A 19521-nucleotide genomic window follows, 5' to 3' on the forward strand; every position below is an offset into this window, starting at 1 on the left:
AACGACAGTAGCTTTTCCAGTCAGTATAGAAATGGGAGGTTCATATTGTACAGTGAAGAATACCAACATATGTGCTGTTGTTATGTTACTGATAAGTCTTTATTGATCCCACACCGGGGAAAGTCATTATAGAGACAGCTGAAGGTGCGATAGGAAAGGGGGCAGAGAGAGAGGGGACGACACGCAGCAAATGAGCCGCAGGTGGAAGTCGAACCTGTGGCCACTGCGGAGGACTGACAGCCTCAATACATGTGGTGCACACCCTACCAACTTAGCTATAGGGGCGCCACAGCCAGCAAGTATTAAGAAAATATAATGGTGTCACAGAAGGGTCAAGATAAATAGTATAAAGGGAACAGAATAAAAAATCAACAATGTATATGAACATATGTACAGATTATGAAATTTCCATAAAAATACTACCGCCAATATTCTTATGAGAAAAAACTACAAATGCCATATGTTGAAATTGTACTTGAGAAATACTGTTGCATAAAATAAAGAAAAATGTGAATGTAAATCATTAATAAAAACAGGAAGCAATCATTTGCAAACAAACAGTTTTCTTAAGTGTTCCTGAACTCATGTATTAATCTCCTTTATACAATCATGTGTTCACAAAATGGTGAACCTCGCTCCATCCTTGCTTGTGAATGACAGAGCCTTTCCAGGATGCCCCTTTAATACCCAATCATGGTACTGTCACCTGTTACCAATGAACCTGTTTACCTGCTGAATGTTCCAAACAGGTGTTTTTGGAGCATTCCACAACTTTCCCAGTCTTTATTTGCTCCTGTTCCAACTTGTTTGATACGTGTTACCACCATCAAATCCAGAATAAGCGTATATTCACAAAAATCAGTGAGGTTGATGAGGTCAAACATTAAATATATTGTCTGTGAACTGTTTTTATTTGAGCATATGTCAAGAAGGATTAAAAAATAATCACATTCTGTTTTATTTATGTTTCCAATGCATCCCAACTTTTTGGTAATTGGGGTTGTATACACACACTGTCGAATAAGCTGTTTTTATTTGTTATACGTATGTTCACACAGAAACTCAGACAAGGTCTCTTATTGGCGTTGTGTTGAATTGTTCAAGAGTTCAGTCCAGGTTCTGGGAATGTTGTGCAAGGCCTCACAGAAGACGTCATAAAAATTTGAGCCAAGGTTAAACTTTTAGTCGCAAACAAACATTTCACAATGAAGGATGGACAAAAATTCTCCGCCTGATTAGTGAATTTGGCATGCACCGTAACCAAACAGCCTGGGAATCGATAAAGCCAATTTCAGTTACAAAATTTGGCTGCGCAGGTCGCACAGCATGATGCATGTCCTACAAACCAGTACTTTGAAGGGGAGTTATCAGAAAATGCCTGAATGGAGCTTGAATGGAAATGAGGATAGAATGATGTGTGACATGATGAAGATTTTACTGCATTTTATTAATTAAAAGTCTGTTTTTGCAGTCTAAGCAGCCATTAAGCCCACTTCTGTTTATAGGAAAATGGGTCATGCACACTGAAACTCACAGGAATTATGCTTCAGTTACTGCACTTTACTCTCCAGTGTATTTGGTTGGCTTACTTTATGTAACCATATCTATATATAGAACAATATACAGAATAATGACAGTAAAATTCAGCTTTCACACTATAAATGATCTGTCTTTGCAGCACACATTCCAGGTGAATATGATCAACACTGCTAATATTACAATTACAAATAAAACTATAATGATCATTTGTCCAAAGTGAACTTCCTGTGCCTTTGGATGAAACAAACAGTACTCTGAGGTGTTTTTCAGATATCCTGTCACCACAATGTTTCTATCCATTGTAAAGCATACAGTGTCGCTGATATCAGGCAGTTTTATCTTCAACTCATGTACGACTGTCAGCCATTTACTGTCACAACAGTTGAAATAATTTCCACCGATATACATTTGGTTGAGGTGAGCAGACATGGCAAGGATCAAAGAATGGTTTAAAGACACAAAGAGATTATTTCTTATGTCGATTTCTCTCAGAGGAGAGCAGCTCAGACTGCTGGGTAGCATATTTAGGTGGTTGTTAGATATGTTCAGGTGAGTCAACACTGGCATGCAGGGTAAAGATAGATCAGAGCTTGTCATGTTTATTTCACTGATAATCAAGGACTGAAGAGTCTTGAGCACTCCCTCAAATGCACCTACTTGCATTACCATATGTGAATTTCCAGCAAGGTTCAAAGAAACCAAAGATGTCTTTTGAAATGTGTTGGCGTGAAGCATCTCTATGTTGTTTTCTTTAAGATTTAGATGTTTAAGAGTCTTTAACTGCTCAAAGACAACACAAGACATGTTGAGATTGATGTTCTGTGTTAATTGATGGCTTTTCAAATGCTCTGTAGAGGCACAAGGTTTCACAGAATTGCCTTGTAGGTTTAACGTTTCTATTTGTGTGAGCGCATTGAGAAAAAATGGCGAAATATATACAAGCCCATTGCTTTGCATGTCGAGGTACTTTAAGGAGGGAAAGAAAAGCTGCCGATGGTTTCCTGACTCATCTTTTCTAACATTCCAGATGATGTTTTGCAGACAGTTGTTACTGAAATTAAGAGTTTCTAAAGATGAAAGAAGGCTCAGAGTCTCCAGTGGGAAAGACCTGAAGTGGTTGTAGCTCAGGTCAAGATAAATCAGTGGCATCAGCCTCCAGTTTGAATGTAAGTTATTTTTTCTAACTGTTCTTTCCTTTATGATCTCATTATAAAGAGCGTTGGCCTCTGACACCATTGTAGCTTCTGAATTTAAGGTACCAACCATATTATTCTGTAAATGAAGATACTTCAGATTATTCATTTTTGGGACAATTGGGAAATAAAGGAGTTTGTTGTGACTCAGATCAAGAATTTCAAGCTTGTACAACTGGTTGTCCTCATGTGTAACAAAGAACTCAACTGAATTCCTGCTGAGGTTAAGAAATTTAACTTGATGTAATTTAAAATCACAGATATGCGCCAGGTTGTTTTTGGCCAAGTTTAGCATCTCTAACTGGCTCAGTGGTTCAAATGTCCCCTGTTCTATCACTGATACCTGGTTGTCATCAATAGTAATGGACCTCAAACCTTTGCTTTCCTTGAACAAGTTGTGTGAAAGTCTTGTTAAAGCATTGCCAGTCATCTTTAGTTGATCAAGAGTAGCTTTGTTTCGAAGGTACCGTTCCACTGCATCATCACTCAAACCGTTCATTGATATGTCCAAAGTCCTCAGTCTACTGATGGATTGGAGGGCTTTGCTGTTGCTGCCAAGGTTGTTGTTCAGTGCATTTCTGGACAAATTCAACTCTTCAAGTCGAGCCAGGTTTTCAAAAGCCCCTTCGGAGATGAGATCCAGCTGGTTGGAGCTCAGGTCCAGCTGCTCCAAGTATGGCAAAGCAAGTGTGTGCAACTGTCTGATGAAGTTATTGGACAGGTCTAGTCTTTTAAGCCTTGCATCCAGGTCCAGAGGGACAGAATAGAGGTTCTGGTTGTTCCAGGACTGCTCCTTGAAATGAAAGGAACATTAATCATAATCAAAGAGTGAACCATGGAAACCAAAGTCAAACAGTTTTATGATCTCAAAAACATAAATGTCCAACATTAAGAACAAAACAATTGCAGTGATATTACACTTTTCAGTTATTCATCATGAGCCTACCTTTGGCTTGTGATACATCAGTCCAGTTACATGGAGGTCATGGCTGAGTGACCAGAGTAGTAGGAGATGAGAGAACATATGTCTGACCATTCTCCCTCTGCTGCTGCTTCTGCTGCGGCACCACTCCTGTTGCCAGAGCTCATGTACACACTCACACACACCCTCTTATAGCCATGCTTCATCAAAAAAAAAAAAAAAAGCGAGTCAGAAAACATCTGCGGATACCAGATAGGCATTGTGGATACTATATTTAGACAATAAAGGCTTGGCCGCTGATGTATCACTTTCTATTAAGAAAGCTTCTGATGAAGGACCCTTTAATTTGGATGAAAACAGATTTTTAGACAAAGATGGACATATTTCTGTCTTTAATATAAGAAATTATACATATTATCTTGAATTTTGTCATAACATATGTAAGTATTTACAGTGTTGAAGAGTTCATGTCACCCGGGAGAACACCTACAGAGTGATATAAATTTATACCTTTGTTTGTTCCTGACATGGTCTCAGGAAAACGGAAACCATTCAAAAATAGGCGAGAGGAACAAATAAACAGACAGTGCGGAGGTGGAGCTGGAGGCAACCCCCAGCGAGGTATAAAGAGACATGCTAAAATTAAAATAGACCGATGAAAGGAGGTGGGAGCACACATAAACAGTGCTGGGGGACAGGCCCAGGTGGACTACCTGAAAGATACACGTTAAAGCTGATGGATTTTAAAAATAGTTGGCGTCAAAAAAGCTGACAGATGAGATGTGGCGTTCATTTAAAAAAGTTCAGTATGTATTTTCCTGAGATTCAGGTCCCGTCAGCTTTCCTGCTGCTGTCACTCAGCCCTTTATCAGCATCCCCTCACGCAGCTCACTGTCATTTTCCTACATCCTGCAACATCGAGCAGCACACTTATCATCTCCATTCTGCCTTGTTTCAGTTCAGCTGTATGACACCAAAAAAGGTTGAGTCTGCGTCCATACAGATGAGGGCTTGGGGCCTGTCTGGTATCACCAGTTCTAGCTCATCGTCCTGATGCAGCTGCACTATACCTGTGACAGGATACACAGAAGGAGATACAAGGTGGGTTTACAATTGTAGGACATAGTGTCTCGCAATGCAGCTTCAGAGCCCCTTGGCATACTTTAGAGTCATTTAGTCTCTGGAGCTGTAACGGTGGGATGAATGCCATTCTCACAAAAGATATTCCCTTGTTTGGTGTTGAGAGAAAATGTCGGAAACGCTGCAAAAGTTAAAGGAATAGTTCAACATAATCTGCACAAATGCACTTTATTTCCCAGAGTTAGAGGATCGATACCCCTCTCATGCCTGTTAGGTAAATACAAAGCTACCACCAGCAGCCGGTTAGCTTAGCTTTGCACGAAGAGTGGAAACAGAGGGAAACAACTCGTCTGGCTGTGTCCATTTCTATCTGATTTGTTTAATGTGTACAAAAACCAAAGTGTAAAAATGACACATTGTGGTTTCAGGGGGAGGGGGGTTACGACTATTTCTTGGCCAGAAACAGTCTGGAAACCTCAGAGTGACGATGAGACTCCAGAAAGTCACAACTCCCAACCAAGAAATAGTCTGGCCCACAACCACCCTTACGACCACAATGTGTTGTTTTTGTATGAATTAAACAAGAATGAAACAAACAAGGAGTGTTAGCGCTGGTAGGCGAGTTTTGTTTACTTTGGACAGAGCCAGGATAGCTAGTCTGTGTGCTAAGCTAAGCTAACCGCTGGCTGTAGCTCCATATCTACCATGCTGACAAACGGGTGCTATCAATCTTCTCATGTAACTCTCAACAAGGAAACAACTTTAGCACATATCTCTTAATGTGTTTCCAATGCATGTCTTGAAGCAGTCACACAGTAGTGCCTCACTGACCTGCAGCGTAGCACGTATTGTCAGGACTTTCATCATCAGACATCTCTTGCAGGCAATGCAAGAGCTGTGTTGATGCCCTTCCTGTTTTCATGGAACCCCATCTTCGAATGATATGTCCCATAACCGTGCTTGGGCTCGTGAACAAAACCTGTGAATGAAGCAGAACATTAGCTGAATAGTCGGAACAAATCAGATGTAATATCAACTTAGTTATGCTTGAATTACAGTGACACAATACTTGTCCAAACACCAAGTAATAACCATCTTCTTGGACAACAATTCTGTTTTCCTTTTGTGAAATTGCATTTCCTTGCTGCACAGACACAGTCCAAGGGATCACTGTTATATTTCCTACGGGAGAAGGAAAGATATACTTATTCAAAATAATGGCATACAGTGTGATACTAAAGCCAAAGATGTGAATTCGGTTTTACCTCTTATATCTGGCTGTTTGTTAGTGTTAGCTGTTAACTGCAGGAATGATGTTGGACCTGGCAGGATGGAGAAATCAACATAATACTTTAATTTTATTAACTTAGCACACTGTTTATGGTCTCACTACCAAATCAAACTGTAACTAATGGACACATTTTCAGTTCTCGGCTCCAACCCACCTCTGCAGCCGCCCTGTTCCCGTTTTACTCTCCTAGAAGACATCTTCAGAGAACTCTGAGCTTTTTGCAAAGTACTTGGCTTTATGTCCTGAGAGAAAACAAAGCATTAGGAGAAAATTTATTATTGCAGCACTATCTGAATACTCACTAATAGCATAAATCTCAGTAGTACATTGTCCAAGATGACTCCATCCTGCATAATCAGTGACATACCTCACTTGTTTTAGACATCTTGGCCATTTTCCCATTGACTCCCTCAGAACGTGGCTGATTTAATTGTAGAATTATGTCCCCTTGGAGTTTGCGAAAATCATTCTCTAAAACACTGGCTCTGTGCACCAGGAAAAGGCTGAGACAAAACATAAATGCTGTGAGTGATAATAAGGCACTGTAAAGCATTGCGAGACGAGTGAGACAGACAAGATGTCCTCAAGTTACTCAAATGGGTGAGGTCACACATCAGCTAACCCCCGGAAACTTAAATGTTCAGTTTCAAAATTAGTTCCTAAATGAGGAACTATCTTCTCTCTGCCTCTCAACATGGAACTCATTTAGATTGCATGAAGATTACAGCCAAATTTGCAGCGTATTGTGAAACTTGCAGTCAAACTAAAAGCCACATTTTAATAAAGACAAAGGCCTCAGTCAAAGAACATCGTTTGTTCTTGTCAGTACTCGTGCCAGCAGAGTCCGATCTGAAGAAGTTTTAACCTTTTAAATCAATACCACCCGCTACACAAACACAAAAGACAGACAAATGGGTTTAGACAGAAAATGAAACATTTTAATCCATCAATCAACTCCATTTACAAAAGTATATCCCATTTTATATACAGTATGTACATAGACGTATAAACAACTATCATTTTTCCACATGGATTCATTCACACGGTAACTAAACAATAGCACTGTAACAAAACATATCACTGATATTCTGCAGGAATGCTGTAGTGCAAATGTGCGCAAAATACATAGTGCTGTTGCTCTGTGAATACCTTATAACTCCAGTTTTAATAGATTTTTCTCAGCTTTATACTTGCTTTGAACACGTATATGGTCATTTTTATACCCCAGGGGCATATGGAGTTTTAAACCGTTTCCTTATAACTGTTAATGACATTAAATTAATTAAAAACTCTAAAAACAGCAAATACAACATTTTGAATAGCTGGTGTTTTTGGAGATACAAGATTATCATTCAACAGCACCTAAAAATATGTAAATATTAAGTATATGCCAGCGCAGTGTCCTTCCTTGATATAAAGAGAGAGATGCCGTCTGTGTTGACACAAAATGGTGACTATAAATAGAACTTTTGTTTGATGAGGACGCTCGGCTCATCGGGACTGATCTCTTTGCACAGAATCAATGCGAGGGGGAAGTACAACAGTCGATACTGTCTTTTTCAGTACAGGGCTGTGAAAGTGAACCAAAGTCATCCGGGGGGGGGGGGGGGGCTCACTCGAATGTAATGATCTGGAGGGTTTAAGTTTCCACTAAACAGGGGCAAGACTTGGGCTACAAGTTGCTTCCTACTGATTCGGCTGCTGCGAGCGACATCTAATTTCTGCAGAGGGCTGGTGCTGCGGTGCAGTTATCAGTTCTGTCCAGCAGATGGAGCCTCTCCAAGTCTGACACTTCCCAGGAAGGTGGTGTGGTTGGTCATACTGATGAGTGTGTCCTCATACACTATGCGTATGGAGATCCTCTGGCCGGCGCGGAGCAGGCTCACCCCAGCCGTGTAGCAGGTGTTGAACTTGCGCTGGCCTGTCTCAATGCTGCAGGTGCAGCGGAGGAATGGGTTGGAGTCCACCATCACCTCATAGCTGGCAATGTCGGTGAAGTTGAGGTAGTACACCTGGTGGAGAGGGGAGACATAAAATTCACAAAAGACTGAGAGGGGTAGTCAAAACAAGTCCACATGATATTTAAGAGCTTATTTAAAGCTGAAACAGCTGGAATATCTGAGTGGCCAACAAGGCTCTGAGTTATAGGCGTTCACATTTAGCCACAGTGAGAGGCGAAAGAAATACATCGTAAAATATAACTGAAACATTTATGGAGGAGCAAGGCAAGCAGGTTTTTAAGATTAACTACAGAAGTGCCAGTTCTTTTGACTTTGAACTGTAAATTATAAGAGTTACGTCAAGGACCGTACTCACTTCTACCTGACTATATATGAAGTAGACACCGTCCAGCAGCACCTCTAGCTCTCCAGAGCGAGAGTGCATTTTGAACACACGGTGATGGATGGACACCATCTTCCAGTTCCTAAGGATGCCTTCAGACAGATCTAAACATGTCACAACAAACAAACAAACAAGAGGCAAACAATCAACATAAACAGCTGTCAGCAGTGTTTAACTACAACCAGAGCTCAGCACTGACAGAAAATAAAACTGCTAATGATGCTTACACTCTTTTTACACTGACAAAGTGATGCAGGATAACCTGAATCAGCTAGCATGCAAGGCTTCTGCTCTTGACCTGAGTTAACACGGATCTGATTTATAATAGAAGCCTATGACTGCATACTAATCCTATAATAGCTATGGGATTACTTCAGGGTTACTATAATCTTACAGTAAATATTAGTAGCAACCTTGCCCTCTAAACCATAAAATCTTAGGTTCTGTATGTGCTTGTGTTAACTTTCCGTAAGGTGACCAAATAAAGAAAGGGATAAAAAAAAAAAAAAGTCACAATCTCTTGTTTAAACATTTTTAATCAAGCGAATGTCGACAGTTTACAGTGCCTCTGTTTATTCTGGTGTAAGCCTGTGGCTTGGCAGGGATGTGTTCAGCAGAACAGTTGCAGTCTCGGGTCTTTGTAAAAGGACACTGACAGGGATTAAGGGTGTTTATTGTTTTGTGTCAGGCACAGGGGCGCAACTACAAGTAAGAGTAGAGAGAAGACCCACCTTCTCTCACTTGGATGGTTGTCTCCTGCCCTTGCAAATGAACCACTGCAGGCTGGAAAACAAAATGATCTCTGGTGACTAATCTGGACACACAGTGAAACACGAGCACTGCTGTTTCATTTACATTTACATTTCTGTGTGGGACAACATTTAATTCCCGATAGGTGACATACTCTACCTGGAATTCCTTTGTTTTCGTCTTATCTGGAACTCCTGCAATAAGAAAAAGACGTGATAAAATAGCCTTCAACATGGCTGAGGAACAAAGAAGAGATGATGATTCAAACAAAACAAACAGCGGCATAGTTTCAAGATAGATCACTGCTATCCCACACTATGTTTGACATCCTGCATCAGAAACTCGCACTGTGAAGGCAATGAGTTCATCAATTTTGTCAACTTGAGCCCTCTTCTAGTGTGGGAACGGGTCTACAGGCAGGAAAATACTGTAATCTAAGAACAAATCTCTCAACTCGTGGGTGTTTCCAAGTCCTCTTGCCTGAGTCTTGGCCATCTCAGCGTATTATCGTGTCCTATCTATTTTAAGTTTTATACCTGCTGGACCTTGAGTGCCCGGAGGTCCCTGTGGCCCGGGGGGTCCAGGGGGTCCTGCAGGCCCCACAGCATTGCTTCCTGGAATGCCAGGGATTCCAGGGATGCCCGGTGGCCCCTGTGGGCCTGGGGGACCAGGGGGGCCAGGGGGGCCAGGTACAGACCTTTTTTTCCCTGTAAGGAGAGAAAACAAAATGGTTGGCAAACTATAAAACTGAGCTTAATCTTTAAATCTGAGCTGAGGTTAATCTTTTGACAGTCAGTTTTATTTATGTAGCCTGAAATCGCAAATTTGCCTCCAAGAGCTTTACAGTCTGTACAGCATCTGTACGGACTGTAATGCCAAGAGGGCAGGAATGACGCCCCTGACGGGTCAAATATGGAAAGCTTGTCATTCACGCTGAGCCAACGCGGTTACTGGCTTTTGGACGACATGTCAGGGATTCTTCCACAGAGCAGGCAGCAGGTAGCAGTCTGACCAGGATGAAAGACTGAAACGTAGGCTGAATTATGTATTACCTTTTTTCTTCTCTTTCCTTTTATCCCTCCCAGTCGATTCTGGAAGAAACAAAAACAGTGTGATTAAGCTTGAAATGGTCTCCCGAACAATTATCATCTCAGATAACATCTCGAGTATCCAGCTCATTCCGCGCAGGTATCGCGAACAGGCTAAAATAACAGATTCAGATGTTCGGCACTGAACACTGGAGTGGAGGTATGTCAGTCTGTGGTATCTTATAGTGTAGTAATTTGTAAGTGTGGTTTCACCTCCTCTGTATGAACAAGTGCCTTAAGCATTCACAGGCAGTGGAACTGGAGAAGATCATTAGAGAGATACTTTATCCTGCCAAAATCCTTTTCTTTGAATTAAGCCCAGATGGAGAATGCAGATGAAAGTGTGTCTACATGTGTGTGTGTGTGCGCATGTGTTTGTGTGAGTGTGTCTCCCATTTACAGCCATGTGCATGTGTCTGTGTGTGTGCGTGTGCGCATGGATGTTGGTGGGGCATCTATGTCAGCGCTTGAAAGACAAAATACACTGAGTGTACATCTGTGTGTGTGTGTGTGTCTGAGGGTGTGTGTGCTCTGTGTGCAGCTGAAGAATCCTTTTCAAAAAGCCGTCTCGCTGCTCTTGTGTTTACCATGTCATTACAACTACAAAGGCCATTTAACCTTAAAACCTCACAGTTTGAGTCCCCCTCAAACATATGGCCAGTGTTTCTCCTCTGGCTAAATGACTGGATGCATCCGCATAGATTTCTCTTAACGAGCAGCCCTATCTGGAATCTGGTGCCCGTTAGGAGTGCCCAGAATGCACACATATGCACACACGTGCAAACACAGGAGACACACACACACACACACACACACACACACACACACACATCTAAGGCTGAGATTACAAAAGCCTTTGTCTGTGCGCTGAGAGCAGAGGAGAGACCTGGGAATGATTAGTGTTTAGAGGCTCGGGACTTTACTGATTTATGTAGAAAGTCTCAAAGGTGAGTTTTTTCTTCTAATTTAAACACAATCACTAAACTTCCCCCCAAGTATTCAGTGTCACGCCACAGACATTGGTATGCCTTGTGATCATGGTGCACTTGTTGCTCTCAGACATGAAACTTCAAAGGCTTCGCTTTTTTATTTGCATAGCTCACATTCTGAACAACAACTACAAAAGGCAATTCAGACATATCGTCCATATGGCTGTCTGTTGAGCTATCGATTACGATAAATCAATTCGCTGGAATTAATGAAAACCATCAAAGTCTCACATGATAACCGCTTTCAGACAGGGCCACCTGGTTCCTGACAATGACAGCATGTCCTACAAAGGAGAACATTTTTTAATCTTATTTTCGAAAGGGTCAGACGTGACCGATCGCACAGCTGGACTCCAAAACGCAGATCTGCCTAGTTGACTGATACAAAAGATATTTCGGGGACCTGATATTATTTTGAGACGGGGAAAATCAACGCGGGCTTCGCTGTCTGTTTCAAATTGGTGAAACCCTCCCAAACTCCTTGTTGTCCTTGTTTGCTGTCCAAGTAATAATCAATCCCATTCCATTTAATCTCTTGCTCTATAAACTCGGCAACATTATGTGGTGGAGCTGCTTTGTTAAGTAAGCACAAAGCAGTAAAAAATCAATTCCCCAAAAAGTGAGAAGCCATTAACAAACTGTTTTCAAAATTTAAGAGCCTTAAGCCCACCAAAAGCCTGGTATTTACGCTGTACCGAATCCCCTCCAAATAAACAAGAGCTAGAGAAACCATTGCTCAAAAGCCGACCAGGCTGTTGCCAAGCATGTATCCAGAAACTAGACTGATGCAGGTGCACCACAGAGCCATGGTTTGAAGGGTTTGTCTTGCAGTTAAATGTCCTGAATTTGGAGTTTGAGTCTGAAAAATACAGAAGGGGAGACCTGGGAGGCAATAAAGCTACATTGTCAGCACACATACAGTATTAAGAACAAAAGACATGGCAGAAATAAATCATAGATCCAAAGAAAAAACAAAACAAAACAACATGCCTGTTTCTGGCTGCTTGCCGGGACTCCTTTTCGCTCGCTGAGTTATGCCCCTGTTATCCTCTGTGGCGTGGAAGTCGCTATTTCTGTGCAGTAACTCCTGGTGAAAAAGGAAGGAAATATTAATGAGTGCTGGAAAATTCATATGGCAGAAAATTCAAGAGGGCCACTGGCTTCGCAGACAGAATATTACCAGCCAAGATCACCTCATATTAATTCTGTGAAGCAAACAAAAGGGATGAGTGATACAAGGTTTTGAGAGCGAAACCCATGTTACAAGTGTCCTTTCTATTCTTGGGGTATAATGTTTGCACAAAGACAACTTGGGGCATTTGAAAAGATGTGAGACTCTGTCAGCCAGCACATTCATTTGTGGCCAACTCATTGTCTGCCCCATTGGGGCTGTAACCTATCCTGTAACCCAAGTCACTTTTGTCTGCGTCTCTGCCATTTTGAGACAGTCACCTGGACATGGCTGCTCTAAAATTCACCTTTTTATACAAAAGGAGGACATGAATTGCGGTTAATCTGAGAGCAATACCCATTCATATGGCACCTGGTCCCAGCCCTATTCAGAGGTAGCACGAATAAGCTAAAAAACATTGGAGTCAAAGACAAGGATCTGATGAAGCTGCACTCAGCTCATCCCTAAAAACAGGAAACGCTATGCTACAGCGGTGTGGTGTTCCCATGGGTGAGTGAGTGGCGGGACAAACCGCATGCCTGTGTTCTTATGTGACTGGTTCTGGTCGGCCTACATTCACATGAACTCCGTAGAACGTGCTGACCTGAGTGTAACACACTCAAGACGTGACCGGCTCTGACAACAATAACAACAACAAAAAAGAAAAAGGGGTTTCGTGCTAAGGTTTAAAAACGCAGATTGTTCAAAGTCGCCTTCAGTTAGAACAGCCAGTTTGTGATCACATCTTTGGAGGGCTCCCAGAATCCGATAGACAAAGAAACTCTGGCACTGGAAACACAACAAGACCACCCAAAACCTCCTTTTCGTCGAGCCCCGAAATATACGAGATCGCTTTCGGTCACACTTTGGAGTGTCACCATAAATGATGTTAAGAGTGCAAGATAAAGGCTGTGAACGGCTGAGGACAGACGACCAGACAACGCTTGTGCTGGACATCTGCTTGGAGTTTGGATAACTGACATCTCCAAAGCAGTGACATGTGCAGCACCTTAGCGTGGATCAAAAGACAATAAATAATGATCTATCATTTCTTCTCGCTGGAATGCATCAGACAAGCTTACTGACAGACACTTTGACCTCTCTTTCTCAACATGGGGCCTATCCCGGTTGGGCACAAGATGACATACTGCATGTCTCCATCTGTGACGCTCAAGTAAACACAGTTGTTTAACCCCCCCCCCGGGGCGGCGGGAACTCTCCTTGTCCTGAAAGTAGCGTGAACTCCCAGTGCCTCTTTGTGTGGTTTGTGAGCAGAGCCACTGAAAGACCATAAGAAGGCAGACAAGAAAAGTTATGTTTCAAATTTCTTCTATACCTCGTCTCAGATGTGGGAACCCCCTCCTGTGGTGAGGGATGAGCTGTATCATGTCAAACACCACCCGCCGGCTGTGTTGGGCAAGCTCAGAGTAGTTAAAGTCTACATCCCTGACCAGCTGCCAGCCATGTCTGACCTTATAAGCACGGGAATTCCAGCCTGATGGAGGAGTATGTGTTGGAATGGTTTATCGGCACACAGACCTCCAGATGTTCCCGCGAGCAGCGACGTTTGCTGTTCATTTGGTGCGCAGGTGTCTCCACATCTCCTCTCCAGCTGTTGGCATATAGGGGGCTTTTACCTCTCAAAGGATTCTGGGTGTATGTTCAGGCATATGGCATTACACTTTCCTCTGTTCTGACAGCCAAACATGATTCAACAGCCAATTTCTGGCCCGAGATTAAGCTCCAGCAGAATGACAAAAAACAAACAAGCAATCTGCAAGGCTACTACCAGATTGGTGCGGCTTGTGCTGTTGATGAAGGCAACAAAGTGATCAAGGAGGAAAAAAAGTTATGCCATTATATGACTATGAGAAATGGTTTTGCGCCCTTGTTTGCTTCATTTCACTTCATTACAACATTTACGGCCTTTATACCCTTCAAAGGCACGCAGAGTTACAGTAAATCAGGATGACAACGTGTTGGTATGTATGCCAAGTGCCAACTATTGAGTAAACCATTCTTTTTCAGCACAAGGGAAAAAATGCTATTAATTAGAGGGCTTTCAAATCTTCAAAGCGTGGGGGGTGCTGTTGAGCGCAGAAGACGCGATTCCCCGTTGCTCCGTGAGGATATGACTAAAATTCAGTCACCCCAGGGATGTGTAATTTTGTGATCACAAGGCTTCTTTTTGCCCTATTAACACTTACTAATGCAACGGCTTGTATCTACCCATTTCTACACTCACACTACCGAAATTCCCCAACAATCAGAACTTTTTAGGCCATTTATGAAAATAAAAAGCCACAGCGTGAGTGGTTTTTGACCAATACCGTTTCCTGGCTCACATATTTCCACAAAAACAGACATTCTGGCCGCAGTCCTGCCTCTAAATCTTGGACTCGCAGTGACAATTAGTCACTAAATTGCGGTTGAGAACGTGAGAGTTGAGGAGGTGAAACTGGGGGCTGGTGGCTGTGGGTGCCAGATGCAGACTGGGTGTCCATCACTGCTGTACAGGCATTGCTGAATTAACAGCTGGCTCACCGCTGAGAACTGAGGGTTCATAATACTCCTGTGATTCACACTCAATACTCCTGTGATTCACACTCGTGGATAGAACACTGACAGTGTGTTCTCTGCTTAAAATTCATACAGAAAGGAGTGTCCTGACCTCTGCCAAAATCAGACACAGCTCTCTGGAAGGCCATGTGTTTTAAACCATAACTGGGATAATTTAATAACAGCATCCATAGATTATCATCTAAAAAAGCTGTGGGGCTCAACCTAAGGGAAATGTAGCCTGTCAGCAGCCAATCACACTTCAGATTGTTGCAACACTGCTGGCAAAGTGACTTCTAGCTGAATGCTGTGAATGCCTTGAGAATTTATTATTTTGGTAGATGTTTGTGACTCTGGACTTAATCTTTACTGGGCGTCAACGCCATCCGTCTGTCAAGACAATTCACTCTTCTATGGAAAAGCTTGCAGCCTTGTATCTCTGATGTTTCAACCTCCTTCGCCTTGTGCTTTTATGACCGTTGTGTCCGCGCTGATTAATCCCTGATATGTAGGCTATCTGTACATATGATACTGCTGTTTTAACTAATCACGCACTGGTCACAATTAAAGTAGATGTGGGTGACAGCCCACCCTGGAGCCCCCAGAGCCTGTATTCTGCTAAGCACTTTGTGTCCCATCAAACTGACTTTTTTAATAGCCGTTAACTAGACTCCAGATGTTTCAGCATCTGTTCTCTGTGAGACTTTGAAGGCATACATCAGAGGAGAAAATTATTTCATAAAACGGTTATAAGAAAAATGTTAGGCAAGAATAAAACACTATCTGAGCTAACACAATTAAATATTCCACGGACTGACTTTTACTGCGTTGAGCCTGCTGAGGTCAGGTGAACGAGGGTCAGGCTGACTGTGAGCGACACTTGCTCTTACTCAGTAAGGCCCTGCATCACGCTCGTGCTCCAGACCTCAGAGCCACACACACCTGGGAGGGGCTTTTTACTGTTGGGAACTGCGCAGATCTGCTGGGCAGCTGGGATTTACTGCCTTGCTCAAGGGCATACCAACTGTGACTGTTGAAGGGAAGACTGTTTGTTCACTTCCCAGGCTCAGATCATAAATGACCACATCATCTGCTCTCATTAAGAAGCAACTAGATGGATCTGGAAAAAGTGTGAGATGTTAAGTGGTGTGTCATTTTTCAGCACATGCCGGAAATGTCTGTTTTTCCTGTTTATCATTAATGGCGCATTTTTCTGTTACAGTGAGTATTATTGCAAGGAAAACCTCTGAAGATCTATCAACCTTTGAAGTGTCAAAACAATATTGTTTCTGTTGCTGTACTTAAATCTGGGGAGACACGTAAAATGTAATGTTATAGACATCCTGACAGATATATATACAGGCTCGAACTGTGTTATATTGTTAAACATTTGGCTTGATAAGCATTTGCTGTCGTTCTTTGCCTCGCATCACCCCACAACCCCACCGGCAAGTGCTTCCTTGTCTGTTCACAGAGACATTATGAAAGCTGATCAGAGACTTGTACTGCTGAGGTTTAAAAAGCCCAGATCCTTATCTGGGAGTTAGGGCCACAACCACTTTTTTCAGATCAGGTGTGTATCTATAAATTCTGCCAATTTTCAGCCCAAATTACTTGGCCTTAATAGGCCCACTTGAGTTTTATTTTTCCCTAGTGTCAGACTGTAAAACAAGTGGCGGGTGGTGGCTGAAGGAGAACAAAAATGTGATAACACTTAAGAATGGATCAAAAAATAAATTCAATTTTACTACATGAAAAATAGCTTTGCTGCCAGAATAAACATGGGTCGCTGCTTTCTTCTCTTAATCAAACATAAGTTTTTTAGCAATTACATTTTGAGGCCAACGCAAGAAAACAGCTCTGCTTCTACGCGCACGCACTGACTGTAGAGAAGATATTTACAACTTGAAACTCAAGTGAATGTCGTTTTTCCATTTTTCCCCCCAATTACCCTCCTTGATATCATGATCTCAACAGTGCAAAAGTCCTCTTTCCATTCGGTTTGACTCGGCTAAACAAGAGAATTATGACAAAAAGTGTCTGGGTTTCCACTGTGTGCAGAGTTTACTGAGGTGGACCTAAGTTCACAACACGGATCAGCCCTGTTGAAAACTATCTAACACACTAAACGCAATCTAAATCTGGCGTGCAAAGCTGTTATTACGTGATGAGGAGCCGCAACTTTAAAAATACATCTCAACCACCACGTGGACTGAGTCCACCTGACCAGAGGTTACACACTGACACAGTAGTGCTATTGGATGGCAATGCCTTGGCCGTTTGTGTCCTTCATGATGTAGGTCTATGTGGTATGTATGTTTGGCCCTGTACCTGATTGTTTCTGATTTTCATTGTTTTCTACGATGTTATGTTACACTTGTCTGTATACCTGCACATCACATCAAATTTCACTGATGCTCCTGAAGTTCCTTTGATGATGACTTGTGTGAAAAATCCAATAAACAATTTTTAGCTCTACAAAAAAAGACTCTTCAAAGGAAATGCTTGAAAAGCTAACAAGTGCGGCCGCTGCGTCCAAATGCCACATGCTCCTGTTTCTCCAACTATGTAAACTGTGGGATGTGTAATCAGAGTTGTTTAATGCAGACATCTGGCAAGGACAGCATCACAGCGCTGTTAAATATTTACAGCTGGGCCACAGTCTTTCACCTCATGAAGCGTCACCATCTGGGTTGAATACCAGGCCCATCTCACTCGGCTCTAACCAGGGAAACCAAACTAAAATAAGCTTAGCAAAGGACTAAATGAATAGGCTGAGCTTCCCACTTGTGAAAGGAAAAAGTCACAGATCAAACACCAATGGCAGCCATTGATCTCGATAATCTTTCCTACAGAGAAATAAATGCCTCCATCCTGAATAACATGAATTCCTCCGAGTCACTATCAAGTGGACAGCTCTGCACAGCCCCACGTCCGGCCAACGCTGCACACAGTGGATCATTTTCTCTGAAGAAAGGTTGCACAACTGGTGACACATGAGCTAATTGAGCTAGCGATGCAATGTTAAGACCTACACTTGGTCCCTTTGTACTGATGAAATTAGGGAGTGTGTGGAGGTGGTGGGGGTGTTGAGGGGTGTGGGGTGGGGGCTGTTGCCAAAGCCACAGACAACACAATGAACATTCAATCAGGCCACTGCCAGAAAGGAAAACACATGTGAGACGAGACTGGCTCAGCTCCAAGTACCAACTGCCCCATCTAAGTCCTGATGAATTTACATCAGCCCTTGGGCTTTGCACCTGCTGGTGATCCAGTTAATTTTCCGTCCACCTGCTCCAGCACACTGACTGACCCCCGTTTCTGTGAATCCAGCTGGGCACGCTGCCTAAGTTTTGAGCAGCAAGCTCTGTCTGTTTGAGGGGGGATCTCTGGAAACAAGACAAATTGAGTTAAATGTGGGTTGATTAAGGAAAAAAATAAAAAGCTACATCTGAGGTAAAAGAGTTAATTTTCCAAAGCTGCCTCTTGTTTGTGCACCATACTTCTCTAACTTCCTTGAAATGCCTCCCAGGATGTGTTTACCTGAACAGGAGACTTTGGCCAGGTGACAGACTTAAAGCTTACACCTTTGTGCATCTTTCTCCAAGAGGCGGAATCACGCACACGGGAGCGCTAACTCAAAACATATTTGTCTGGAAACTGAGCTGGCAAAACTTCGTGACAGGCTACTGTAAAGTAAGTTGCCCAGAAACATGCCATAACAGAGCGCAGACACAAAACCTGACACCGTGATACGGGAACAGGAGGACTGAACGGAGGTGAATGAACACGAACAGCCTCCGTGTGAGGAATGAAAACAATGTCGTCTTGAATGAGCTGCTGCGGCTCTTCATTAAGCCCCTTTCCTTCTTTTATTTACTTATTACTATTATTTTTGCATGTTTTTACCTCATGACCCTCTCCTCCGCCGCGGCTGCTGCCGGAGTCCAGACGCGGGTGGCCGGTCGAGAGCACTCCCGCCGGGTCAGCCAGGTCACTCCCCGCAAGTGTCAACATGGAGTCCCGCTTCTGGTGGATTATTTCCCTTTTGACTTCGGAGCGCAGGTCCAAATAGCAGACGAGGGTGACAGCGTGCAGACACAGCGACAGCAGGAATAATCCCAGGAAGACGACACTGCCGCTCCGACTCCTGCACTTCTTGTTGCACGTGCAGGGAGCTGCTCTGGGCATCACTTTGTCCGGGAAATCCTCCGCGGGTGAACCATCGCATGCCATTATCGGACAGAGCGCGAGTCAGATGCTCTTTATCTCGGCATAATCGTCTCGTTTGTCTCGCGCGGGCCGCGGCTATTCATTAACGTGGAGACTCATAGGTGCAGCTGCGGCAGGTCGGCGCAAACTTCTTCGAGTATCTGTAGTAACAATGGAGACCCGCCCACCTCTTCTGCGATTGGTCCAGGACAATTACGAACCCAGACAATCCGGGCCAGAGGTTGGCGGGCTGGATGCACCAGGTGCAGTAGCGGAGCGACACCTACAGGACAAAGCGAGCAGCTGCAACGCCTGTGAGGGAACGATAACGAGATGATGTGAGAACATTTCTCTCTTTATAGCTGTTTGTTGTTCACAGTGTCG

At 43.0% G+C, this 19521-nt stretch overlaps 3 protein-coding genes across 5 annotated transcripts; all 3 read right to left on the reverse strand.

The window, feature by feature from the left end:
• Nucleotides 1-679: 679 nt before the first annotated feature.
• LOC143325431 (transforming growth factor beta activator LRRC32-like) lies at nucleotides 680-3809 on the reverse strand. Its single transcript, XM_076738462.1, has 2 exons — nucleotides 3679-3809; nucleotides 680-3525 (listed from the first exon to the last, which is right to left on the reverse strand). The coding sequence occupies exons 1-2, from the start codon at nucleotides 3766-3768 to the stop codon at nucleotides 1651-1653; spliced, it is 1965 nt and encodes a 654-aa protein (XP_076594577.1). The 5' UTR covers nucleotides 3769-3809; the 3' UTR covers nucleotides 680-1650.
• A 796-nt stretch (nucleotides 3810-4605) lies between these two features.
• LOC143325432 (tumor necrosis factor ligand superfamily member 13B-like) lies at nucleotides 4606-6578 on the reverse strand. Of its 2 annotated transcripts, XM_076738464.1 has the most exons (6): nucleotides 6393-6578; nucleotides 6180-6267; nucleotides 6000-6056; nucleotides 5804-5916; nucleotides 5566-5713; nucleotides 4606-4724 (listed from the first exon to the last, which is right to left on the reverse strand). In XM_076738464.1, the coding sequence occupies exons 1-6, from the start codon at nucleotides 6576-6578 to the stop codon at nucleotides 4609-4611; spliced, it is 708 nt and encodes a 235-aa protein (XP_076594579.1). In that variant the 3' UTR covers nucleotides 4606-4608. The 2 variants fall into 2 exon arrangements, with proteins under 2 accessions (XP_076594579.1, XP_076594578.1); XM_076738463.1 differs by having other exon boundaries at nucleotides 5566-5916.
• Nucleotides 6579-6945: 367 nt separating this feature from the next.
• Nucleotides 6946-19277, reverse strand: eda (ectodysplasin A). Of its 2 annotated transcripts, none has more exons than XM_076739261.1 (8): nucleotides 18835-19277; nucleotides 12186-12282; nucleotides 10171-10209; nucleotides 9655-9825; nucleotides 9278-9312; nucleotides 9100-9151; nucleotides 8342-8472; nucleotides 6946-8037 (listed from the first exon to the last, which is right to left on the reverse strand). In XM_076739261.1, the coding sequence occupies exons 1-8, from the start codon at nucleotides 19159-19161 to the stop codon at nucleotides 7777-7779; spliced, it is 1113 nt and encodes a 370-aa protein (XP_076595376.1). In that variant the 5' UTR covers nucleotides 19162-19277; the 3' UTR covers nucleotides 6946-7776. The 2 variants fall into 2 exon arrangements, with proteins under 2 accessions (XP_076595376.1, XP_076595377.1); XM_076739262.1 differs by having other exon boundaries at nucleotides 7658-8037; nucleotides 8348-8472; nucleotides 18835-19271.
• Between the last annotated feature and the right edge of the window lie 244 nt (nucleotides 19278-19521).

This window comes from Chaetodon auriga, chromosome 9, assembly GCF_051107435.1.
Source record: "Chaetodon auriga isolate fChaAug3 chromosome 9, fChaAug3.hap1, whole genome shotgun sequence".
NCBI classification, from domain to species: Eukaryota; Metazoa; Chordata; class Actinopteri; order Chaetodontiformes; family Chaetodontidae; genus Chaetodon; species Chaetodon auriga.

What these genes read in the sequence shown, in the direction of transcription:
- LOC143325431 (XM_076738462.1), bottom strand. Translation starts at nt 3,768, where the DNA reads ATGGTCAGACATATGTTCTCTCATCTCCTACTACTCTGGTCACTCAGC. An exon ending in TGATGTATCACAAGCCAAAG is followed by an intron (nt 3,526 to 3,678) that starts GTAGGCTCATGA and finishes TTTCATTTCAAG; the next exon opens with GAGCAGTCCTGGAACAACCA.
- LOC143325432 (XM_076738463.1), bottom strand. Translation starts at nt 6,578, where the DNA reads ATGCTTTACAGTGCCTTATTATCACTCACAGCATTTATGTTTTGTCTC. An exon ending in GGAACAGGGCGGCTGCAGAG is followed by an intron (nt 6,057 to 6,179) that starts GTGGGTTGGAGC and finishes CCATCCTGCCAG; the next exon opens with GTCCAACATCATTCCTGCAG. An exon ending in CAATACGTGCTACGCTGCAG is followed by an intron (nt 4,725 to 5,565) that starts GTCAGTGAGGCA and finishes ATCCTGTCACAG; the next exon opens with GTATAGTGCAGCTGCATCAG.
- eda (XM_076739261.1), bottom strand. Translation starts at nt 19,161, where the DNA reads ATGGCATGCGATGGTTCACCCGCGGAGGATTTCCCGGACAAAGTGATG. An exon ending in CGGCAAGCAGCCAGAAACAG is followed by an intron (nt 10,210 to 12,185) that starts GCATGTTGTTTT and finishes TGTTTCTTCCAG; the next exon opens with AATCGACTGGGAGGGATAAA. An exon ending in CGAAAACAAAGGAATTCCAG is followed by an intron (nt 9,152 to 9,277) that starts GTAGAGTATGTC and finishes TTTGTTTTCCAG; the next exon opens with CCTGCAGTGGTTCATTTGCA.